At 50.6% G+C, this 25,273-nt stretch overlaps 1 protein-coding gene across 3 annotated transcripts; it reads left to right on the top strand.

The window, feature by feature from the left end:
* Window positions 1–17,937: 17,937 nt before the first annotated feature.
* Window positions 17,938–23,790, top strand: KRT5 (keratin 5). 3 transcript variants are annotated; one of them, XM_055247362.2, is made up of 11 exons: window positions 17,938–18,422; window positions 18,459–18,640; window positions 19,215–19,429; window positions 20,213–20,273; window positions 20,384–20,479; window positions 20,621–20,785; window positions 21,143–21,268; window positions 21,518–21,738; window positions 22,545–22,579; window positions 23,113–23,154; window positions 23,206–23,767. In XM_055247362.2, the coding sequence occupies exons 1-11, from the start codon at window positions 18,086–18,088 to the stop codon at window positions 23,421–23,423; spliced, it is 1,698 nt and encodes a 565-aa protein (XP_055103337.1). In that variant the 5' UTR covers window positions 17,938–18,085; the 3' UTR covers window positions 23,424–23,767. The 3 variants fall into 3 exon arrangements, with proteins under 3 accessions (XP_055103337.1, XP_055103336.1, XP_063476201.1); XM_055247361.2 differs by having other exon boundaries at window positions 17,938–18,640; window positions 23,113–23,790; XM_063620131.1 differs by having other exon boundaries at window positions 17,938–18,640; window positions 20,621–20,791; window positions 21,149–21,268; window positions 23,113–23,767.
* The last annotated feature ends 1,483 nt before the right edge of the window (window positions 23,791–25,273 follow it).

Raw genomic sequence — 25,273 nt, forward strand, 5'->3', positions numbered from 1 at the left:
CAAACCTGCGCCCTGTCTCAGCATTTCCCATGCCACCTCTTTGTACCTCAGGGTCCTCAGCTACATGATGGGAATATGACCACTCTGTCAACTGCACAATGTTCAGAAAATCACCAAAAGGGATGGAGAAGGGGAAGCACGCAGAAAAATACCAGGATCCCCTGCCTGTCAGGAACAAGGATAGCGATGATGAGGGTGAACGACGATCCTCAGGAGTGATGCCTTGCAGGGGTGAGGGGCCTGGCTCTGGGCCCAGCCTCCAGCAAGGCTGCCACACTTAGCAAGTTCTTTAATCTTTTTGTGTCTCTTTTTGCTTCTGTAGAAGTGAGGATAATAATAACAATAACAGTAATAATAACAATAATAACTACTTCTTTGCATCTTTTTGTTTGAGACATAAAATCCCAGGCCCATAGTAAGAGCTCAATAAATATTAGCTATAACAATAAATGATTACTATTATTAGATACAATAATACCTACCCTAGAAACTGCGGGTAATTTTTAGGGGTTCACTGGGGACTCTAGTCCTAAATCGATTTCCCAGCAGCGGGAGTACTTGTCTCCTCCTCCTTCTTCTTGTGCCCCAGACCAGTGTATTTTAGACCATGTTTCTGAAATGTTGCCTCCTCCAGGGGACTAATCAGAGCTTCAGTCTCTAACTTCCTTCTCCATCTCGCCCCACTGCAGTGGAACTTCCCCCTGTACTTCTCCCTGAACCGAACTCTTGGAGTCTCCTTCTAAGGCCATGGCTTGCTCCCAAGTTCATGATTTACTTTAAACAGGATTGCTACTTCTACCGCCAAGTACCCCCTCCTTGCCCTTTAGAAGTCTTGATCAATGTGTCCCGTGCATCCTGGAGGTTCCTGGTGGGCACAGCTTGGATGGTGTAGTGTTTTTTGTGTGTGGTATTCATGACAGAATTGCTGCAGGCTGCACAAGGTGTTTGCAATGATGGCGATTACAAGAAACCTGCAGAGCCGCAGAGCTGTGTCCCCAGTGCTCTGGACACCATTCACCGGCACAGACTCCCCTCTCTGTGATGGGGGCACCCCTTGGTCTTGCTTCAGAGCTATCTTTGATGGGGTTAGAAAAGACTAGCAGGCAGGGGGGAGACCTAGTCACCACCTGACATCCCCGAGGGCCAGGCCTGTCAGCAGCCAGTGCCGAAGGGCAAGAGCAGGCAGGCAGGGCTGGGGCTGAGTGCCAACCTGGAGAATGACATCCCTGTGGCACTGTGGTTGACTATCCAGGGCACATGTCTACAAACTGGGATGGGAGGCAGGACAGTGGAGTGGATAATAGACTGAAAAAGATGTCCAAAGTGGAACAAAGGGAGGAGGGGAAGAGGAGGCCCAGGGACCTCTAGTTCACACCTGTGAGGCCCTGAGGATTTGGAAAATGAAAGAAGGGAAGGGACAGGCTGTCAGTGCCACAAAGGACAGTGCCTGGGCAATAGGCTCACAGGTAGTGGGAGGGGTGGAGACAGTGGTGTGCTGGTAACTAAAGTGTGCTGCTGAGCCTAACAACCAGCTCTCTGAAAAAATGCATAGATGTGTATATATACAAATATATATACATGTAATTGCGTATTTATGTTTATGTCATAAGTTTACTAGAAGTTTTACTGCTATATTAGATATACAGCATACAGTTTACAAATAATAATAAAATCTACGATACTCTTTTTTTTTTGAGACGGAGTCTTGCTCTGTTGCCCCGGCTGGAGTGCAGTGGCGCCATCTCGGCTCACTGCAAGCTCTGCCTCCTGGGTTCAAGCCATTCTCCTGCCTCAGCCTCCCGAGTAGCTGGGACTATAGGCGCCTGCCACCACGCCTGGCTAATTTTTTGTGTTTTTAGTAGAGACGGCGTTTCACCGTGTTAGCCAGGATGGTCTTGATCTCCTGACCTCATGATCCACCTGCCTTGGCCTCCCAAAGTGCTGGGATTACAGGCATGAGCCACTGCGCCCGGCCCTACAATACTCTCTATTATAAACTTGATACAGCCAAGTGACCCTCACGGAATGCTTTCAGTTGGCTTTTGCCAAACTCTTATGCCCATGGCTGGCCAGTGGCTGCAACCAACAAACCAGCATAGCCCCTACGTGGATGTTAGCTCCCATGTTCATCTTCACAGTTAAGATGAATGTGAAACGATGAAGATGAATGTTGGAACTTACTTGTTCCTAAATGATGTGAGTGACTTCTTGGCTGAATCAGATAATGGGTTTTAAATACTGGGAGATTACTTTGTATTTTTTGGCTATTCATAATATTATTATCAATGGGCACAACATACTTTTAATTTTAATCTACATTATAAACATTTTCCCCATCCCTTTATTAAATTTAGACCAGAGCTGTCCAGTAGAAATGCAATGAAAGCCACAGATATTATTTAAAATCTGCTAGTAGCTACATTAAAAAAATAGACGAAATTAATTCTAATATATTTGACATAATATATAGAAAACACTATTCTTTCAATAGATAATCAATATAAACATTTTTGATGATATATTTTACATTCTTCCATTCTGAATCTTCGATATCCAGTACGTATGACATATCTAAGATTGGACTAGCCATATTTCAAGTGCTCAGTTAGCCACATGGAACTAGTGGCAGCTGTGTGAGGCTGTGCAGCTCCAGACAATCAACCAAACAATAAATCAAGCTGTGATTTGTAGTGCTTGCCAGTTCGCTTGGGGTAAATTCTCCCACAAAGGTGATTTCAAGCTACCAACATGATGTCACTGATTGCAGGCTGGAAAGGGATGTGAACACCATGGTATGGGATTTCTGTATGTAGATTCAATAAATGTCAACAACCACAAGAACTTAGATAATAGTAAAGTATAATAAAATTAGAAAATGATGAGTTTTAAGCATTTCTTCCCTTTGTTTTTAATGCAATGTATTTAACTATAATTTTACATAATTTAATTTGAATTATGGCTATGTTTAATAACAACTCACAACGTCCTTGAAAATTTAACAATTGGCTTTTGCAAACCCTTTCAGTTTGCTCTACCACAACAGCAGTCAGATATAAGAACACAGGGAGGTCTTCAAATGAGATGTGTGGTTTTTTGGCAAGGATCAAAATGGGATTTATGTTTAGTGAAACTTAACAGACATTTATTGAGGTACCATCTGGCACAGGGATGATGCTGGAGGGTTGGTGCAGGACAGGGTGGATACAGAATGAACACAATATGATTCTGGCCCTCAGAGGTCTTGAGATTCTAAGGAGGCACAGATGATCACAGTAATAATAATATGTGCAAGTTAAAATGGTGGTCCTGAGGGTTGTGGATCCCAGAGGTGGCAAGGTTAAAGGGCATTTGGGTTCCAGATCTGGGTCTGTCTCTAAGTCACTGCCTCATTTTGCCCTCAGTTTCCCCGCCTGTTAAATGAGGGGGTTGAGCTGGGTGAACCCCTAGGTTTCCGTCCAGCCTCCAAGGTGGGTCTTCCAATATAGCAACTGAAGAGGGTGGCTTTCTGGATTAAAGGGCATTGGAGCTGGGCTTTAAAACACTGCCTTCTCCAATGTCAAGAGCTGTGAAGGTAAAAGGGGCAGGAACATGAAAGAAGCTTTGGGAAGATGAGATCCCTGGGCTGAATGCAAAATAAAGAAGGAAGAGTAAAGGGGGTAAGTACCAGAGTTTTAGGGGTAGGAGTGATCTTAGAGTTTGTCTAGAGATCTACTAGGCCAGGACTTCAGTTTACAGATGGCGAACCTGAGGCTTAGAGACGTTAAATAACTTGCCCCAGGTGACGCAGCCAGAGGGTGGCAGAATCAGGTCCGCATGACTCTATATAGATAAGGATATATGCAATGTATGCTTTTTATGCCCAAACTCACACCTTCGGGTGGCTATTCCAGATAACAACTTATTTCTAAATGTTTGGGTCTAGGATAATCGTGGATGAAACCAAAACTAAAATTTTTCTTCTTATATGAAGATGGTTGGGTCCAGGATACTCAAAAGGATGTCCTGAGAAAATGGCATGGAATATGGGGCAAATTCTGTGAAAATGCCTAAGGAAAACATAAAAACTGATAAAGCTGATAAAGCAATTTGCTTACATTAGCCCCTGAGAAAGGTCGAGGTGTTTGGGTACCTCAGCTTTGCATCTGCTGTCAGGAGGCCCCAGCAGCTTCCTCTTTGCATCTGAACACTTAGCCCAGCTGGCCTGGTGTCAAGCAGAACACAGCCAGCAGGCTGGGAGCCCAGGCAGGCCTATTCCCTCCATGCACTGAGACAAAAGCTCCACTTCTAAAATGTCTCTAGGCCAGTGGCCCAGGAGGTTTGAATCTCCCACAGACGGACCCAGTAGGCCAGGCTCAGTTGGAGATTTTAATTTTGGACTGGTCAGAGTTCCAGAACTCTGGAATGTGGCAGCATGGAGAGAATTCCCAGCTCCTGGCCTGCAGCCTGCCCCTTTCTCTTCCTAACCCTGGCTTTGTCCCCTTGCCTACACAACCGCAATCTGCAGACAGCCTAGAGGTTGCGCCGAGCATCCGGCAGTCTGCTCTCCAGAGAACAGGCCTGAGCGTGGGCTGGGAATCACTGGGGAGGGAATGCTGGGGTTTTAGGTAGCTGAGCGGGTCTAGAAGGGGAGTGTGGCCCCCATGAGCATGGCCCTTGGCCCTGCAGACTCCTCACTCTGCAAAACAAGGGCAACTAGAAGGCCCAAGGCAGGGGCCCCTCTTGACCAAGTCTAAGGGGACTTTGGAGACAGCACCCACACTTGGGACACCAACTGGGGGAGAACCAGGCACCCAGGCCAAGCTTCTGGTGTCAAAGGACAGGAGGACGGGATAGGAAAGGAGAGGTGCAGAGCCCGTCAAGGAAATGGGAATGGGAAATAAACACGGAGATAAACCTTGAAGGTGGGAATAGTGATCATCGCTATAGTTAATTGAGGGTTTCCTGTATGTCAGGCCATGAGCTACGTTCTTTAAGGATATTCCTTATAAAATCCTCAACAATCCTATTAGCACCCGCCCCCACCAATTTATATTAATAAGGAAATTTAGGGCCAGAGGGACTATGAAACATGCTTAGGGCCACCAGGGTGAAGTGGCCGGCCATATTCTCTCCTACCTAGGGAGAGAGAAATTTTACTGTCTCCCTCTCATGTCCCAGATCCGGCACCTGAAGACACAGGACCAAGTCCTGGAGTAGCAAGGGTCCTTAGGGCTTCCAGAGAGGAGGGGTACTCTGTGTGGGGCCAACAGTAAGGGTCTGGGAGGGAAAAGGGTGAAGATGGAGTCAGCCTTTGGGACTGGGCAGGAACTGCAGAGATGGTAAAAAACAAGCAAGGGGTCCAGTGACCCAGGGAGGAGCCAAGTGCGTTAGGGTGAGAAGCTTTTCAGGTATTTGTCCCAGGTCTTGCCAGAGGGCGGCGAGAGTGGTTCCCAGCATCTCTCTGTAGGCAGCACCTATCACAGGTGGGGTGGGGTAGGGTGGGGCACCACAGCCTTCTCCCCATTCCCTAACACACCCAGGCTGAACCTCCCACAGCCCCTGTTGTTTTGACGGCTTGGTCAGAAGCTGCAGTTTGCCACACTCACCCTCTCACCCTCTGAGGACTACAGTCCAACTTTCCAAGTGCTCATTTGTGGTTTCCAGCCCCTCAATGGTGTCATTACAGAGATTCCCCCATGCCACCCTGACTCTGCGTCAGGGGTGTGTGTTCATCCAGGCACACAGCTGGACACTCAGAGGTTTAAGGCGGCCCAGGCGTGAACCCTGGCCCCACAACCCAGCCCTCTCCTAAGTGCTGCAGAGGAGGTTCCTCGTGCGGAGGGAGAAGAGGCCTGAGATCAGAGAGCAAGGGAAAGGCTTGGCCTTCCAGGCTGGAGAATGAACAGGGACCCAGGAAACAGGAAAGGTCTATCTCTAAAGCTACTTACTCAAAGGAGGAGCCCAGACGTATGTTAGAAGGGGTCTGGGGCCAAGGCTTGAGGAGGGGCAGAGGGGAGGGCAGATGTGGTAAAGCCGAGCTCCCTTGGCAGAAAGGGTATGCTGCTGCGGGCACACAAAATCACTTCAGGTTGCATGGCACAGCCTGTGTTATGGTCATGGCATGATTTTGGTGTATATTAGAAGATATGTAAGTCAGTAGTTAACAGAGTTTCCTTGTCAAACAAATATACTAGGTCAATATGTAAGCCAATTAAACAAGATACATATTACAGAAAATAACAGGACAAGTGGTTTGTGGACACAGGCAAACTTCTGATGTTGGCCCCTGAATGACCGTAGCTTGGGAAATATTTGAGTCATATAAATGTGAAAGAGGGCTGAAGGGGCACCGCTGGAGAGGCCAGCAATGCCAGACTGGGCTTGCGTTTGTGGTAAGGGCTGCAGACACTCCTGAGGGCTGTGAGGAGCTGGGTCAGGAAGCTGCCGGTGCAGACAGCCTAGGATTTAACGTCTTCTCCCTAGGAGTCAGTGTCCTTGGAGTTGGAGGAGGGAGACCAAGAAATGCCCACAAACACAGAAATACTTGTCAAAGAGGAAGAGGGTCTGATTCTCTTCTGTGAAACTCCACAGAGTGGAAAAACAACGTGGAAGTGGATGTTAGAGGGAGGCAGATTTCAACTCACAATGAGGAAGAACACGCTGGCCGTGAGAACCGCCAGCAGCTGCACTGTGGGTCTGGTGCGTGCGTGGTGAGCTCCATTTCGCTGGTGCCTCCCAGCAAGCACAGTGCAACTGTGGTGCTCCAGGAAGGGGAGGTGGAAGGGAGACACAGCCACTCTGCTTTCAGAGGCAGGTGGGGGAACATGTCGGCGACCAGGCGGCCAGTGTCACTTACGGCCCAGCCACGTGCTGATGAGAGATGCTTCCCAGGCTGGTTAAAGGCCAATTCTGCTTCAGAGCAAGATGAATAGGAATAGGGAGTATAGACTCTGAAGCCTGATTGACATGCTCCTGCCCTCAGCCCTCAGGAGGGTTTTGGAGACAGCCTGCCTCAGCCATCTTAGGATTCTTGTCCATGGAAAACAACTGCAGGCTGGACCTGAGCCGACAGGAAAGAATCCTGGGGCCAACCTGCTGCCCAGCCCAAGGCCAAGCTGGGCTCTGGAACCTGACCGAGGCAGGTAATCGATGGCGCTGGAGGCCTTGGGAGGCACCAGCCCCACTGACTCACAAGGTGGGGCTCAATTTGGTAATGTGAACCCCAGGATTGGGGGTTAGAACTCCCATGTTGGATTGGCTTCCTCAGGGAGGAAACTCAAGGTCTTGTCTACTGTTTCCCTTCCACTTTCATCTAGAGCTGTCCCCCAGCAGTGGGACCCGCCATCCTCATTTCTTGGAGGGGAGTGGAGAGGGTGCAGGCTGTGGGAACCCTCACGAGGGTGTAGGGTGAAGTGCAGGACAGAATTCCTGAGCAGCCCAAAGCTATTTTCAGATCAAATACTTTGTCTTTAGATTGTGCTCCCTGCTGAGGTCATGGTGAGATAAACCTATGTGGCATGCCCCTCTTCTCCTCAATGAGTAGACTCTGTCAAGATTCTACACAAAGGATGCCACAGTTCTCTGCCAACTAAGAAGGCTATGGGGCCTTGGGAAGATGGACAGAGTCCATTTCTTTCAGGCTGAGCCTTCTGGGACTACATGGGGGGAAAGGTATGCATCAGGCTGCTTTTTACTGCCTCCCCACAGGAGCTGGGCCTCTCAGGAAATGTCTCCATTTGTCTGCCAGGGCAACGACCTCAGAGAAATCCCAGTTATGGTGTCATATTCTAGGACAGACACATGCCTCACCAACCAGACTATTCCCTGCAAGCTGCCATCTTGCCTTCCTTGACCTTTCCAGAGTGAGAACCTGTACCTGGCAGTCAGCGATGGGAGAAGAACCAAAAGTGGACAAAAGCAGCAATGGGTGGAGCCAGTTGCCTGGGAAATGAGGCCACCGAGCTGCTGGGAGACCAATCCCCTCCACAAACCAGGAGAAGGCTGGGAAGGTGGGGTGCGCTTCACCAGACCTCAGGGTGGAGCAGGCATGGATTTGAGGGCTCACTGCTATCAAAGAGTAGCCAAAGGGTGGGTCTAATTCCAGCCCCAGTTCTTCCTCCCCTCAGCCAGACAGTGAGCACCTAAGCCTGGCAGTCAGCACAGGGCACAGCTCCTGCTGAGCCTCGGGGCAAAGGAATGTGGAGGGATGGGGAGAGGAAGTTGGTACTGAGGAAGGTAGACTCAGGGACCAAATCCACAGTGAGCTTTCGATCTGAGACCGGTCGACAAAACCCTCAAACACATAGAGATGCTGGGGCAGTAAAGCACACGTCCCGCAGAGGGTCCTGGTAGATTCCCCAGTGGATGGTGAAGGCTGCCTGCTCACTTATTCCATAGACCTAGTCCAATGCCTGGGGCTACACAGTGGTGCTCAGCGAGGTCTGTGGGGTAGGCAAGTAAGTGAGGTGAAAATTGGTCCTCAGGAGGAGGCCACCTTTTGGAGGGAGCTTCCAGGAGCAGAATTCATCATGAAGGAAGGGCAGGCAGGGCTGGGAGGCAGGGCCAGGGGAGGAGACCATGAAGGTGTGGAAGAGGGTCTCCTGAGTGTGGCGGAGAAAGAGAAGGCTCCCTTGGCCGCAGCGGAATGTAGATAGAGATGGTGTGTCTAGACATGGTTTCTTGTTCTTGCTGTAGTAAAGTTACCCTAAATTCTGGTAAGATGGCACAGATTTAAGATGTGACGGATCTGGAGGTCAGAGTCTCTCTGGGCAAAAATCAAGGTGCTCGCAGCTCTGACTTCCCCTGGAGAACCTGGGGTAGAGTCTGCTTCCCTGCATGTCCAGCTTCTAGAAGTTGCCCACATTCCCTGGCTCATGGCCCTCCTCCCTTCATCAAAGCCAGCAACAGGGGATCAAGTTCACCCCAGATGGTGTCACTCCAATCTTCTGCTTCCCTCTTTCACATTTAAGGACCCTTGGGATTATATTAGCCCCACCTAGATAATCCAGAATAATCTCCCTATTTTAAGGTCAGGTGGTTAGCAACCTTCATACTATCTTCAGCCTTAATCTGTCTTTGCCATGTAACATAACAGATGTACAGTTTCTGGGGATTAAGATGCGGTCATCTTTGGGGGCTATTATTCCACCTATCATAGATGGTAGGAGGGTTGATGAGGAAGGGGGACCCAGAAGAACGAATTGTTGAGGATAAGGCCAATAAGAAGCTACTGTGCATTCCTGGGCAAAGGAGGGCCCCGCTTCACCAAAGGACTGGGGCTAAACTTGGTTCTCAGAGTGAGAGTGAGATCATTTTCCAGATTCAGAACAATGGAGCCATGTTGTATCTGAGGACTTGCATACCATGACGTGTTATTGTTCTTTGCTGAGGGCGGCGTGCCAACCTGCAGGAGGCCATGACTGATGCCAGAGTGAGGGGGCTCAGCCCTCAGGGATGCCCAGGTCAGCTGTCTAAGAGGACTAGACAGGTCATGGCATCTGCTGCGTGGCGTCAGTGGCTGCTGAGTGTCTCCCTAGCCCTGGACACTGAGGCCTTCCCTTCCAGGATGGCCTGGGGATGAGGAGGCTGATGGCTGGGTCAAGCCCTCAGAGCAGATTGAGAAACTGACTGGGACTCCTGGGGCAGGTGGCTGAGGAGGGAAGCAGGGCATGGTGGGGGCGGGGAGAGGGTCATGGTGAATGGAGCTTTTGTTCACTCCTTGGCACAGCCCTGCCTGGGAAGGCTGATGGGTAGGTGGAGAGCATTTGGGGCTCGTAGATCCAGAGAGCTCGCAGCTGCATCTTGCAGGGGGCATTGCAGCATTGATGACCCTAGTGGCACCCCCAGAATTTCTTCCTGGGTAAGGCTTGGGGCTTAGAGGTTAGGAGGGGTGGTGGTGTGGCAGATCTGTGTCAAAGCTGGTTTGCAGAGGAGCATACCATTTTGTTTAAGTGGTGTGTCTATTTGCGTGACTTCAGTATATGGGCTGCGGATGTCACTTACAGGGATACTGGCTCTTCAGGGGCCCCTCAGCACTTCCCCTTCTGTGCTGATTGACAGCATAAGCTCTAGGAGCAGCCATACCTGGGGTCAAATTCCAGTTTTGACAAATATTATCCATATGATCTTAGGTAAGACATGTTCCTTTCTGAGGTTCAGAAAACGGGAATAATACTAGTGCTGATCACCTGTGGATGAATAGTAAGTAAGATAACGCATGCTTCATTTTGGCACAATGTCAGGCACACAGTAAGCACTCAGTATCCATTCACTTCAAAGAAGGGCTGGAGGAAATCAGGTCCAGTATCACCAAAAGCAACGAGGCTACATATCTCAGTGAATGGTGCCAATTTCTTTTCTAAGTGGGGCAGCCTCATGCAAGGAGCTGGTCAGTCTCTATGAGGCCACAGGGTGGTTTGGCCCATCCCAAAGGATCCAAAATGCCAAATAATGCTCAGGCTGGGTTATTCCATTTCATACCCTCCTGATCATGGCGTCTGCTCATCCCGAACAAAGTGTTGCAGGGCCCAGTTTGAGTGTCTTGGCCATAAGTGGTTGTGGGGTTTGGAGAGGGGAGGAATAGAGGGAATCACTGAAGCTTGGGCCAAGACACTGGGCTACTCCTGAGGTATTAGGAAGTATCAGCAGTTGTTAGCCATGTCTCAGGCATCTGGAAGGACTGCCCCAGGAGGCATCTGGGCTTTGCCCTGGGCCTAGTGCCAGGGTAGGAGGGAGATGGGTGTCAGGCGATCCCCAAGCTTCACCCTTGAGGACATTGTATAGGATTTTATAGGGAACCCCAATCCCCTGAGTCTTGCCCCAGAGTCTTAGCGGCCCTGCCCTGGGTTCTGGCAGTTCAGAGAAGGGAGGGGGTCTCCAAGGGCACCTCCCCTGTCTATACTCCAGGATAGGAGTCCTCTCTCTTGGGGTTGCTGGAAGATGTTGAGGTATACTGATTGCTGAGTGGTATCTGGGGCCCTCTCTGTTTGCTGCCTTCACAGGCTGTCTGGAGATTGAGGCCTCTGCTGAAATCGTCCTCTTCAGAGTCAAATCACAAGTCCTGCACTGAGAATCCAAGTGCCCACAATGGTGATGACAAGGGCTTTTGGAGACACCCTTGCTGGGCTCTTACCTAGGCTCTGTCACTTGCCAGTTGCTTACCCTCTCTGGGCATCAGTTTCCTCATCTGCAAAACAGGGATCATCATAGGCCCACCCCACGAGGCTGTGAGGAGTAAATGAGTTGATACATCCAGAACCATGCCTGGCTCACAGTCAGTGCCACTCAAGTGTGGCGATTGCTGTCATCTTTCACCAAGCCACAGAGCACATCGGGGGCACAGGCTCATCCCACGCTGTGAGCTTTTTGGGGATCGTGAAATCCAGAACTTCAGAGAGACAAGCTGCCTAGAAATCGTCAGCTACATCTCCACATCTCCCCCATTTGCAAGAGACTGCCAGAGAAGGCATCTGGGTCCTTGTTTCATGTTTTGTGCCACAGAGGATGGGAGTGGGGAGGCACAGTGTAGGGAGGGAGGGAGCAGGCAGAACCAGCACTGAGCACTGACCCTCTAACATTAAATCGGGAACCGGCAGGCATGGGGTTGAGGTTGTGAAGGGATCCACCTGGCTGGAGAGTGGAGGTGGGGCTGAAAGGCCCTGGGGACCAGGGACTTGTGAATGAGCAAGAAATAGTGGGAGTCCTTGACAACTGTTTCAGAGGATGTGGGTTTGACTGGAGGCCCAGCCAAGCACTGTGGGGCTCTGGGCACGGGCAGAGGGAGTCATGTGTAAATTCTCACGCTTTATATCAGCCAGTGGAGTAGAGGCGATCAGCGTCTGCAGACTGGTGGGACCTCATGGCCTAGAGCAGGCAAATGCCTTGGAGGAATAGGCTTCGGTGCTAACTTAGGCTTGAAGGCCAGTCTGCTCTCTGGAAAGACCCAGACCAGCACCTGGACATGAGGGCTCTGGACAGGGGAGGGGTGGGGAGCAGTAAAACCACCCTCATCCATCACTGTCACCTGTCAGCCCTGTCATGCACACAGCCCTCGGGAAATGGCTCTCTGAAGGAGACTGAGACATGCAGCCTTGGATTGGGAGACAAGTAGGCTCTTGCCTGAGGCCCAGATGGGCAGTGCAGGGCAACAACAGCATGTGGGACAGGACCAGGACCCAGGCTTGGCTCTCACCTCACCTTGCCGAGGGCTTGGCGTTAGGCTCCACCTCCCTGAACTCAGCCTGTTCCTCTATGGATGGATCACTGGGCTGATTTTTTTCTCTGAAACCAAGTCAGGCCAGCTTCCCTAACCTGGCTCTTGCACAGTGACCCGTCACTGTCAAGTGGTGTGGGCCACCATCCTGGGTCTGGTAAGGAGACCCTAGAGGAGACCCAGCCCTGTTCGCAGTCCTGGAGTCTAAGGGAGGACATGGGGAAGGACACAGGGTCACACAACCAGAGTCCAGAAGTCCAGTGCACGGCATCTGCCTTGGCCAAGTCACACATGTGGAACAGGACCTGATTCAATGAGTGGCATGAATTGAAACGCTCCTGCACGCTCTCTTTTCTCAGTTGCTTTTCACACTGCATCTCCCTTGGAAGAAGCCTTAACCTGTTTTCACAAACCCTCAACAGTGATCTTGGTCCAAGTGGACAGTGAGCAGGTCAGTGTTCCCATGTGCCCACGGAACGTGAAGCTGGGAGCTGCGAGTGTGTCCCGGAGTCTGAGGGAGGAAATGGGGAAGGACACAGGGTCACAGTCTCACACAGACGATGGGACTGGGGCCAGCAAGGTGTCCCCTGGCCTTGAGGACTGTGCAGATGCCAAGTGCATTTCCTGAGGGTGGCCCTGGGAGAGGTAACAGCTCCAGCCTCAATGCTGTGGTTTACTTTCTTTTCTCCCCCACCATATTACCACTGTCTGTACGGATTCACCCCACCTGCCCTCCACCCATGATCAGAGCTCACCTGACTCACCCCACCTGCCCCCCACCCATGATCAGTGCTCACCCAAAGCAGGAAAGCCAGATGGAATAAGCCTCTGTCTCCGGCACTTGCTCTCCCTCCCAGGACCAGGAAGCCCTGAGCCAAACACAAACTCGGAGTGGGGCAGCTGCAGCGTCTCTTCTGCCTTCCCATTCCCAGCTGTGGCTACTGGTGAGAGAACAGAAAGTAGCAGGGAGAAATGGAACAGAGGGTGAGTTGGGGACATCAGCAAGCTTCCTTCTGCACCTCTGATCCTGCAGGGATACAACCTGGTGTAAATGAGTCATGTCTCTGCCTCTCTACTGAAGAGGGAGGCTGCAAATCCCCAGAGTATGGGACACAATCACACCTACATTGGATGGCCACGCTGAGGAAGTGCTAAGAGCCCTTCTTTGCATGCTCCAGTTTCAGATTCATATATGTAAAGTGTGAAGGGCAGTGCCTGGCACATGGTCACTCCTACGTACGTGTTTATTTAAAAAATAAAACCACCCTCTATGAGAAAGCAAAGTGCAGAGGATTTTGCTGTATATCCTTTTTTAGTCCGTCTGACTAATTAAAGTATTGGTTGATTTCCAGCCCATAGTTTCAATTAACCAAGGGGGATTTTCAAAGAGTTTGGTATGCCATGAGCAAAACACCTTTCATACGAGGGAAGAACATTCCTCAGACTTGCAGGGGCCTGCTGGAGGGAAGCGGAGGGCTCTGCTCTGCACCCTCTCCTGCCAGGGCCAATCGGCTGCTGAATCTAAGGGATGGGGGCCAAGGCTGCTCCCCACAGCCCCCTGCAGGCCTGCCCCTCCCTTCCTGCTCAGCCCCAGCCAGCTCAAAATTAAATTCCAGCTTGCATGGCCCCTCCAATGAGCCCAGGCCCCTCCCTTCTCTCCCAGCTCCACAGGGCAAAACTATGCAGTGAGAGGTTGGGCAACTTGTTCAGGGTCCCAGACCCATCCAAGGACTGGGTCAGGACCAAGACATGGTCCGGAGTGGCGCCACATGCTTTTGCACCTATGCTGTGACCCACAATGTGTGCGAAGCCCGTGCACAAGAAAAACTCAACTCCAGGGGGTCACTTGTCACTATGACCTCAATAATGGCAGCAGGGACTCACCTCCAAAGGCCTTCTGAGCCAAGGCTGAGCAGTTGCTTTACTTCTGGACATTTGCCTTTCTACCTAGTCTGGTTTTCAGACTGGGGTCTGAAAGCCCTAGAGACATTGGGCTGCATGAGGGAGGGGGTAGTGTGTCCAGCTCTGCAGATCCACAAAGTGGCCACTCCCCTCAGGGCCCTGTGATCCTGAGAATCTAGCTAGGACCAGAGCTGGGACCCAGGTTGGGATGGGGGCAAAATTCCGCTGGCTTCCCTCAATTCCCCCTAAGGCTAGGGCTTTGTGAAGAGTTATCTGGGGCTGGCCCGCTGTTCCATCTGCCCTTCCCCATCCCGTGAATCTGGCTGCAGGCTCCCTGATGGGGCTGCCAACCACAGCCCAATGAATAGGGTGACTCACACCTCAACTATTGCTCCCCACTTTTTGTGCTGAACAAGCATGAGGTGGAAGGGCTGCAAAGTTGAGGCCCCTAAAGCTTTCTTTCTCTCCTGGAGGGGCCTGGGGGCTGGGGTGGCACATGCAGGCTACTTGTTAGTGGGCTCAGATGCAGCACGCCCTCAGAATAAGGGCGAGGGGAGAAGAAGGATGGAGGGAAGCCTAAGGAATAAAGAATCCTAAATGCTAGATTAAATCCTAAGTCCTAAACACAGAGCATACCCGGTGTGAAGGGGATAAGAGACTCATCCTGTAGACATGGACTCAGAGACAAAAGCAGATGGATAAGGCTCTGGGACTCAGCATAGCGCTGGAGGATTCACAGAAATATATGTGAATATATATAATGTATATACATTCTGTTATATATAATATGTAGATATAGGTTGGTGCAAAAGCAATTGAGGTTCTTGCCATTGTGGGCTTCACATAACAATCTGGGGAAGGAGTGGAGGAAGAGGATTTTGTGTCTGTCAATTCACTCCAAAAAATATCTGAACACCTCCGGTGCCCGACGCTGGGCTGAGGGTGTGGGCCACGCAGAGATGTTCCCTAACCTTGGAGACTGCCCTGTTGGGGGAGACTTAGAGGATATGTACAAATGCTGTTCTATTGAACATGTTTTATTTATCACGCTCTATTAAATGTATCTTCTACTAAAGCCCTACAGATTGGAGTGGAAGCTCTGAGGAGAAGGAATCCTGGGCTGGGATGGCAGGATTTGCCTAACCCTTGTTCCACGAATGGATACCACCCTCTGCCTGGTGTCTGTGAAGGCCTTCTCCACGTATGAAACGCTGACCAGGTCTCTCGCACAGCTCTGTGAGAGAGGTCAGGGCAGCCAGCTTACTGTCCCTTCTCTGATGGGGAGAACAGCAGGGCGGGCCCTGCACTGTCTTCTGCTGACGAGGAAAGCAGCACCCAGAGGAGAAGCTGAGCAACATGTCCCACCAAGCCTGGGAATTGCCTCTGTGGGGTGCCCAGCAGAAAAGCTCCCTGGTGAGCCTAACACAATCCCTCCCTTCCTGCCACAGTGAAATTCCAGGCTAGGGTGGGGCTCTCCTGAGCTGCAGTGGTGCTGGTGCCCGGCTCCCCACTGGGAGCGGCTCCATTATTTATACCTGTCCAGATTTTGCATTGAGGGAGGGGCTGCCCTGCCTGCTCACAGGAGGATTCCCATGAAGCTCGGACAGAAGAGTGCTGCTGCTTCTCCTGTGGAGCATCCACACGCTCCCTGCTCCCGTGGAGCATCACACACTCACCGTTGGTCCCTGGCATATGGATCTGAGCTTGGCACACTCTAGCAATCCTCAGATTAGCCAGAATGCATTCCTGCTCTGCCAAGTCCTCTTTCTTCACAACACAGCTGGGAGGAGAATGAATGGGGAGAAGAGAATGTCCCAGTGTCTCAGGAGGGGTGGGGCTTCCCTGAGGGCAGTGAGGCCTGTACCCGGGACCTGTGAGTGTATGAGGTGGTGGGGACACACCCCGATATCGATCTTCGAGTGGAGAGGAAGCATCCCACTACGAGTCCTCAGACACTTGCTTCAGGCTTGGATCTGTTCTGTTCTATCAGGAGCCAAGGGTCCCCTGGTATGTCTCAGGCCTCCAGGACACTCACATCTGTTCCCCAAAAAGCAACCAAATGTGAAAACGGTGAGCTCAGCACAATTCATCTCTGAGGGTCTTGGAAATGCTCCAGCCAGGGAGGCCACCCAAACCACTTTGCTCAAGACCTGTAAGACCGGCTCCGGCCATTGGTCTGTCTGCCGAGATTGACCTGTCAGCTGCTTGCTCATCGCAGCCCTCTAGTGAGAAGTCACTGTTTCAGCTGATCCTCAGCACCAGGGAGTCATTTTCCCACAGCCTTGGCTTCCTTGTGGCCAACCGCAGGCCCTGGTGAGAGATTCCTGAGCCTGGGTCTGGTCCTGTTCTTCTACTCTTGAGAATATAGCCCCTCCTCCCTGAAGTTTTGAACCCATCCCCATTGCATTCCTACCTCCAGCCTCGGGCCACAGGCCTCCCCCACACCCCCGCAGCTCTGAACGGCCCAAGCACTGTCCTGCCTGAGAGCCCTCCTTCTATCTTAGGGGACGGCAGAGAGGTGGCCCCACTCAGATCTGCTGCAAAAAGAGTGGGTGTGGTTTAGAACAGACGTGTGTTAAAACCTCATCAGAAACCCCCTTTCTTCCACCTGGTTCCACAACCCCCCAGACAAGTTTTGCAGAGGGGATCTCACAGGGCCCTCCCTAAAGCAACTGGCAGATTGTCATGCCAGCTGCCTGGGCCCACAGGCTTGCTCTGGCTAGCCTTTCTGGCAGGACAATCCATAGACTCAGAATCCCGTTTTCCATTGCCTTGGCCCTGAAGGAGACTTTGGGCTACAGCATAGAGAAAGCAGAGCAAGTCCCGCTGCTTGGAACAGGGTGGTTCGCCGTTATAACAGGCCATCAGACTCTCAACATGTTCCTGATGAGATTAGAAGCTCCTGCAGGTATGTGTTTGTGGCGGCCTTCAGCCTGTATCAACACATACGATGACTCATTTCTTCCCTAGTGGAATAGAGTTTGCTGGAACAAAGCTGGGGGGCTGGGGAGCCAGCAGAGTAGCTGCCCCTGAAGAGAGACGCTATAGCCCATGAGTCTCAGGGGTTTTTTAAGGGACTGCATGGGATCCCTGGGTTTCCTAAGCCCCCCACAGTGTCCTGCGCAGGCCAAAGAGCATGGAAAAGCTCAAAGGGCAGAAAAAATGCTGAGTTAGGAGCTGTGGAAGGATAAACCTGGCCCTAAAGAGGTCAAAGTGGTTTATAGGGGGCGCTGAGGGCTTCCCACATTCTCTGGCCTAAACCTTGCAGGCAGAGCTGCCCAGTGGGCTCTGGGATAGCTGTGCCTTCCTTAAGAAAGAAATTGTGCAGTAAAGGATGAAACTCTATTTTCCCTCTAGCACATAACCAAGATATAACTCTACAGATTGCCTTTCCCAGAGGGGAAAACCCTGCAGCAATCTGCTGCCTGGAAAAGTGCAAGAGCAGATCACTGTGGGGAATCGTTTGCCCCCCGCTGATGGACAGCTTCCCCAAGCTGGAAGGGCAGGTGCTCAGCATGCACTGTACTGGGATGGTTGTTAATACCTGTCGTCCTGTAAGAGTCCCCAGGACACTGGCCATGCCAATGCCCCCTCACTTCCTGGCATCCTTCTTGGGCTGCTCACAGCCCCCAGCCTCTATGGTGAAGATATACTTGCTGGCAGCGTCACCAACTTGCTGCCAAGAGATCAGTGCTGCAAGGCAAGGTTATTTCTAACTGAGCAGAGCCTGCCAGGAAGAAAGCGTTTGCACCCCACACCACTGTGCAGGTGTGACGGGTGAGCTCACAGCTGCCCCCCAGGCATGCCCAGCCCACTTAATCATTCACAGCTCGACAGCTCTCTCGCCCAGCCCAGTTCTGGAGGGGATAAAAAGGGGGCATCACCGTTCCTGGGTAACAGAGCCACCTTCTGCATCCTGCTGAGCTCTGTTCTCTCCAGCACCTCCCAACCCACTAGTGCCCGGTTCTCTTGCTCCACCAGGAACAAGCCACCATGTCTCGCCAGTCAAGTGTGTCCTTCCGGAGTGGGGGCAGTCGTGGCTTCAGCACCGCCTCTGCCATCACCCCGTCTGTCTCCCGCACCAGCTTCACCTCTGTGTCCCGGTCCGGGGGTGGCGGTGGTGGTGGCTTCGGCAGGGTCAGTCTTGGGGGTGCTTGTGGAGTGGGTGGCTATGGCAGCCGGAGCCTCTACAATCTGGGGGGCTCCAAGAGGATATCCATCAGCACTAGTGGTGGCAGCTTCAGGAACCGGTTTGCTGCTGGTGCTGGAGGTGGCTATGGCTTTGGAGGTGGTGCCGGTAGTGGATTTGGTTTCGGCGGTGGAGCTGGCGGTGGCTTTGGGCTCGGTGGCGGAGCTGGCTTTGGAGGTGGCTTCGGTGGCCCTGGCTTTCCTGTCTGCCCTCCTGGAGGTATCCAAGAGGTCACCGTCAACCAGAGTCTCCTGACTCCCCTCAACCTGCAAATCGACCCCAGCATCCAGAGGGTGAGGACCGAGGAGCGCGAGCAGATCAAGACCCTCAACAATAAGTTCGCCTCCTTCATCGACAAGGTGAGCTACGATCTTTTGTAAAAAATCACTGTGGGTCTGAAATAAATGCCAAAGAGAGCGGACGAGGGAAGATGTTTTGACTTTGTGCAAATACCTTTATAGCTGTACAGTTTCCGTTTGTTTCTGTGCCCTGGATTTGTGGACATGTTCTGAATTAGACTGGCAGCTGGGAAGGGAGAATTATTTCTTCCCATTCAGAGGTTAACTCACAAGGGCCTCTTGACAACTGTTGGACAGAGAGATGAATTCCATGCCATATATAATGGGGCTGACTGTACAGGAAGGTAGACAAGTGGATGGGCAGCAGCCTGAGTGCCTTTGCAGCCACCACTGAGCCGGGACACACTCCAAGCAGCACTCCTAGTTCTTTCTGTGCCCTGGATAGGTGTCCTATCTCCCCCTGGAAAAGTGAGTTTGGGTGCCTCAGTCTGCACCTCTTCTCCTGGGGCCCAGGGCCAGGCACGGTGCACAGGAAAGCTTTAGAGGGACAGAAAGAGGTGGGAGGCACCTTAGTGAATTGATCATAGAACATGAAATCCAAGTTTCTCTATCTTCAAACTCTGCTCCCCTCCAGGTGCGGTTCCTGGAGCAGCAGAACAAGGTTCTGGACACCAAGTGGACCCTGCTGCAGGAGCAGGGCACCAAGACCGTGAGGCAGAACCTGGAGCCATTGTTCGAGCAGTACATCAACAACCTCAGGAGGCAGCTGGACAGCATCGTGGGGGAACGGGGCCGCCTGGACTCGGAGCTGAGAAACATGCAGGACCTGGTGGAAGACTTCAAGAACAAGTGAGTTGGGGTGGAGGGTGGACACAGGGGAGGGTGGTGTCTTCTTGGCACCAGATGGGCTTCGTTACTAGTCTACTACCATGCCTTCCTTGGGGGCTGGGAGGATGTACCTTCCATGGACACCTCCAGTACTAAAACAAACAAACAAATACACAAGCCAGGCTCACGTTTAGAAAGTTCCAGCCCCAGGCTCAGGCCCTCTGCAAGGAACTTAGCCAACAGCCAGAGCAACATGCTCTGTACCCTTGGCACTACCTGGTGAAATCTGCCCTGATGTAAGGCTTGCTCTCTGGGGCTTTCCTCCCCGGTACATGGGCCTTTGGATAGCTTTGTCTCAAAGCAGGAGCTGGTGACATAACCCAGCTTGGTGGCTCAAATAATTTGTTTAGTCTTATGAACCAGCAACTAGGCTGCTAGATTTAATTTTGTTTCTTTTCTTTTCTTTTTTTTAAGCCTCTGAAAGCTCAAAAAAGAACACTAGAGAAATTGACTAGGTAATGCAGTTGGGGAGAAGCAGCACAGCTTTTCTGCAGGAATCTGCTTGAAACAACTGAATTAGAGCAATAATAGAATTATTATATGGTAGGCAGTTACAGAGAAAGCAGTATTTAAATGGGGAGGGACCTTGGCCAGAGGTTCATGCTACCAGTGTCCCCTCCCTCTCTGCCTATGAGGAGTAGCCCCTTCCCACTGCAAAAGTGGGCTTACAGTTGACTGCATAATAAAGACTCCTTACCTGTTGCTCATCCTCTGACAAATACTTCCCATCCCTTTCACCACCAGGTATGAGGATGAAATCAACAAGCGTACCACTGCTGAGAATGAGTTTGTGATGCTGAAGAAGGTGCGTGTGGGTGGGAAAGAACCAGCAGCCTGCAGCTATGCTCTCTAAGCGTGGAGCTCATTTAAGTAGGGTGACGGTGTGTGCAGTGCCAACCATCCCTGTTTCCCCAGGATGTGGACGCTGCCTACATGAACAAGGTGGAGCTGGAGGCCAAGGTTGATGCACTGATGGATGAGATTAACTTCATGAAGATGTTCTTTGATGCGGTAAGAAACTTACCTAAATGTTTCACACGGGTGGGTTTTTTTCCTCAAGTTGTCATATCACAATGAGTGCAAGATTTGAATGGAACTGACATTAAATAACATAACACAGAACCAGATGACCGACTCCAAATCTCCCTGCAGGAGCTGTCCCAGATGCAGACGCATGTCTCTGACACCTCAGTGGTCCTCTCCATGGACAACAACCGCAACCTGGACCTGGATAGCATCATCGCTGAGGTCAAGGCCCAGTATGAGGAGATCGCCAACCGCAGCCGGACCGAAGCCGAGTCCTGGTATCAGACCAAGGTGGGTGCTCTGATGACTGTCTCCCGAGTGAGGGGACACACCCATGTCTAGGATTCTAGGCCATGATGACACTAAGAATGGGGCTCCTGGAACCTGCTGAGGCCCATTGGTATGCTTTATAGGAATGGCCTTGTAGACAATTTCCATCTAAACCCAAGGAGCTGAGAAAGAATCTCACTCTGAATCTCACACCAGTGTCTCCAGGAGAGCAAAGGCACTAGACTAGCTCGACCTTGGGAAAGCCTGAACCAGCCCCACACTATGTGCCACCACTTAGTACTCGCTGCCTGTGAACTTTGGGAAAGTTCTTCCCATTCTCATATAAACAGAATCTTTCCTCTTTCCTGGCCGCATCAGTATGAGGAGCTGCAGCAGACAGCTGGCCGGCATGGCGATGACCTCCGCAACACCAAGCATGAGATCTCTGAGATGAACCGGATGATCCAGAGGCTGAGAGCCGAGATTGACAATGTCAAGAAACAGGTAGGGTGAGATTGAAAGAGGGCAAGGAAGGGGCCTGAGCTCTAAAAGGGACACCTATTTTGTTTTATTTTGTTTTACTTTTGCTAAACACACGCAGCTAGATCCAGTACCAGAGTTTCAGTGTCCCGCCACCCATGATGTACTGGTTTCTCTCTGGGATTCATGATAGTTTGGTTTGCCTGACTCAGAATCTCAGAAGGAGACACCTCAGGTCCCAAGCAACCCCACTCTCCTCCTTTCTATCTGTAGTGTGCCAATCTGCAGAACGCCATTGCGGATGCTGAGCAGCGTGGGGAGCTGGCCCTCAAGGATGCCAGGAACAAGCTGGCCGAGCTGGAGGAGGCCCTGCAGAAGGCCAAGCAGGACATGGCCCGGCTGCTGCGTGAGTACCAGGAGCTCATGAACACCAAGCTGGCCCTGGACGTGGAGATCGCTACTTACCGCAAGCTGCTGGAGGGCGAGGAGTGCAGGTGAGTAGACAGCATGAACTCAAGATGGCCCTCAGTTGATAAAGCGAAGCTGCTCTACTGTGGGGTGTATGACACACATACATGTGATCAATGACTTGTGCATGATAATGACACATTATCAACACTATTTCAGTCTGACTCATGGCCATATAGCTGACCTCAACTCACTTTTCTGATCTCTTTTTCCCCACCAGTGTTCCTGGGCACTGGCTGTCCTCCAAGCACCTGAGCAACTCAGCAAACATGTCTTGACACTTGTGCCTTTCCTGCTTTTGCCCATGTTCTTTGCTCAACCTGAATATCCACGTCATGCCCACCTCCATCCACCCTTGTCCTCCAGTACCCCTTCCTTCAGGAAGCCTTTCATGTTTACTCCAGCTGAGTTAAACTCACCTACCTTTGGATTGTCAAACTACTGTTTGCTTCAACCTCTGACACTGCCCATTGCCTGCTTTCTGTTGGAGGAATTTCTGTCCGTGCCAAGTTCTCTCACAGAATGTAACTCCTACAAGGCAAAAACTGCTTTCGACATAATCATATTTCTCAAATCTTTTATACTTTCCCTATAGTGGGTGGAGGAGAATGTGAATTATAATTCTTTCCTAACAACTTGTTTCTAGGTCAATCCCTCTTCATTGGAAAGTCCCTCTGGAGAGTTCTCCCTTCCTTTAACTTAAGCAGCTTTTGGGTGTACAGACTCCTGGCTTATGGAATGAACTCGAATCATGAGGATGGGAGTTAGCCACATAGACTAATACTGTCTTTTGGGGAGCTGTTAACCCTAAATTCAATTTTTCCCCTTTCAGACTCAGTGGAGAAGGAGTTGGACCAGTCAACATCTGTAAGTAGCTTTGAACAGACATTAACAACGACAATAATATGGGATATGTTTAGTGCCAACTCAGAATTCTGCTATTTCTAGATCCAAACTTTTCCCATCCCAGCATATGGTTATTTACAATAATACACTTAGTAAGGTGTGGGTGGTGGATGGGAAGGACAGATTGGGACAGGAAACAATGTGGCTCATGTCTCATCTCTTAAAGGGTAAGCCATACATCCTATGCTTCTTGGACCCTGCCTTGCCCCTAGTACCTAGCTCCCCCCAGTACCTAGCTCCTCCCCTCAGTACCTAGCTCCCCTCAGTACCTAGCACCCTGTAGTACCTAGCTCCCCTCAGTACCTAGCACCTTGCCTCTTACACTCACCCACTTTTTTAGGGACCTTAACTAAATGACAGTTCTTCTGGGCCTTGTTTGCTACTCTGTAAAGGGGGCCCAGTAGAGTGCTCCAACACCAGCAGATCAAATAAGTGGGCCATGCAAGATCAGTGTGGCGGATGGTCTCACTGAGTCCTCCCTCCTTTCCCTGCAGCTGTTGTCACAAGCAGCGTCTCCTCTGGATATGGCGGCAGCAGTGGCTATGGCAGTGGCCTTGGTGGAGGTCTTGGCGGCGGCCTCGGTGGAGGTCTTGGCGGTGGTCTTGGCGGAGGTGGCAGTGGAAGCTACTACTCCAGCAGCAGTGGGGGTGTTGGCCTAGGCGGTGGGCTCAGTGTGGGGGGCTCTGGCTTCAGTGCAGGCAGCGGCCGAGGCCTGGGGGTGGGCTTTGGCAGTGGCGGGGGCAGCAGCTCCAGCGTCAAATTTGTCTCCACCACCTCCTCCTCCCGGAAGAGCTTCAAGAGCTAAGAGCCTGCTGCAAGTCACTGCCTTCCAAGTGCAGCAACTGGGCCCATGGAGACTGCCTCTTCTAGGCAGTTGCTCAAGCCATGTTTTATCCTTTTCTGGAGAGTAGTCTAGACCAAGCCAATTGCAGAGCCACATTCTTTGGTTCCCAGAAGAGCCCAATTCCCAGCCCCAGGTCTCCCGTGCCACAGTTCTATATTCTACTTCAAATCAGCCTTCAGGTTTCCCACAGCATGGTCCCTGCCAACACGAGAACCCAAAGTTTTCCCAAACCTAAATCATCAAAACAGAATCCCCACCCGAATCCCAAATTTTGTTCTGGTTCTAACTACCTCCAGAATGTGTTCAATAAAATGCTTTTATAATATAACCTGGTGTGCAGAATTTTTTTTTTTCTTCTAGGTTTACAATCAGCCTAGAGATACCATGCGGGTCAGTCTACCCAGATGTGATTGGTTCTTTTGATGATTCACAGGGAGAATGGGATAACATTTAAGGGAAAGTGGCTATTGGGGGTGGCCCAGAGACTCCAAGAAGCACAGAGATTGTAAAGTCTCTACAATGAAGGAGTCTCTGGAGGGCATTAATGGGCATGTGCATTGTACTGCAATTTAGACAGATTTTAGAGCCTTTTGTTAAAGAGGGCCCTATGCAAGGTGAGATGATTTGCAAGTAGCAGCATATTTGGGCTTAAGTAAAGTTTGTAAATGAAGAATATGTTGCCTTCAGGACCTCAAAAGACCTAAAAGATGTTGGGCCTATTGTAATATTGTGGGCGCTAAGATGCTCAATAGCTATTCTTTGACAGTGTCAGGGATGGAGTAGCTCTTGGTTTACCAAATAATTTCTGAAATTTAATGGAGGTTGCAAGACTTTGCATGACCTGTGGGACAATGACACATCCTTTTTTTCTGAGCTGCTTGGTATCTATATATCCTGAATGAGTGTATCAAATGCATCTCTTTGGAGGAGGATTCAGTAATGTAAATCATATCCGTGCTCCTGAAGAAAGTCAGATGCATTTAAGAGCTTGACTGCAAAAATTGCATGTCATGGCAGGGCTGTTGAGGCACTTCCTGAGTATCTGGGAAAGCTGCGTCGTGCCCCCTTGGTGGTGAAGCGAGTTGTGACTGAGAGGCTGTTGCAATGGGCATTCAACAGAATATTCGACAGCCAAATCCGTAAGAAGGAAATATCTACCAGCTGCCAATTGGATAAGTCAATAATTTCAGTAATATTGGGTATGGAGCCTTAGTAGGCATGACCATGACATTATGGTTGTGGTAATCCACTGTGAGGTACCATTCATTTTTCCCCAAGTTTAAAAATAGGCCAAATTAGGTTGTTGATGGAAAAATAATGGATATAAACAACCCTTCTCTAAATAGATCCTATTTAACGGGCTTCACTCCTTAAAGGTCCTGTTTTAATTTACACTGGGGCATATTAACCATTTTAACTAGGGGTTGGGGAGGCCCATGGTGTCCATTTTGTCAAACCAACTTATAAATGCCAAGGACTTGATTTAATTTTAATTTATTACTTATTGGGTCAGACTGTCCATGCCCACTGTGGGATACTTTAGAGGATGCTATGATCGTGGGAAATTTAAGCAAGTCAGTAGTTCTGCTAATTAAAGTGAGGCATGCCTGTTTGTTCTCTATTTTGTGTTCCATAACTTCCCCAAGATTACAGGGGCACCTCGTTTAAATTTAATAGGATCCCCAGGTATAAGTATTATTTGAGCTTCAGTATGGATTAAGGCCATGAAGAATTGTCAATTATTGTATGTCAGCAAATGTGAAAGTAAATTCAGAATTTATGTGGTGGAGACACCAAGACAATCTGCACAC

This window comes from Symphalangus syndactylus, chromosome 17 (genome assembly GCF_028878055.3).
Source record: "Symphalangus syndactylus isolate Jambi chromosome 17, NHGRI_mSymSyn1-v2.1_pri, whole genome shotgun sequence".
NCBI classification, from domain to species: Eukaryota; Metazoa; Chordata; class Mammalia; order Primates; family Hylobatidae; genus Symphalangus; species Symphalangus syndactylus.

Bases quoted from the DNA above. Each gene is read 5' to 3' on its own strand.
- KRT5 (XM_055247361.2), top strand. From the start codon at position 18,086: ATGTCTCGCCAGTCAAGTGTGTCCTTCCGGAGTGGGGGCAGTCGTGGC. The intron at 18,641-19,214 runs GTGAGCTACGAT...GCTCCCCTCCAG, and splicing joins TCGCCTCCTTCATCGACAAG to GTGCGGTTCCTGGAGCAGCA. The intron at 20,480-20,620 runs GTAAGAAACTTA...ATCTCCCTGCAG, and splicing joins TGAAGATGTTCTTTGATGCG to GAGCTGTCCCAGATGCAGAC.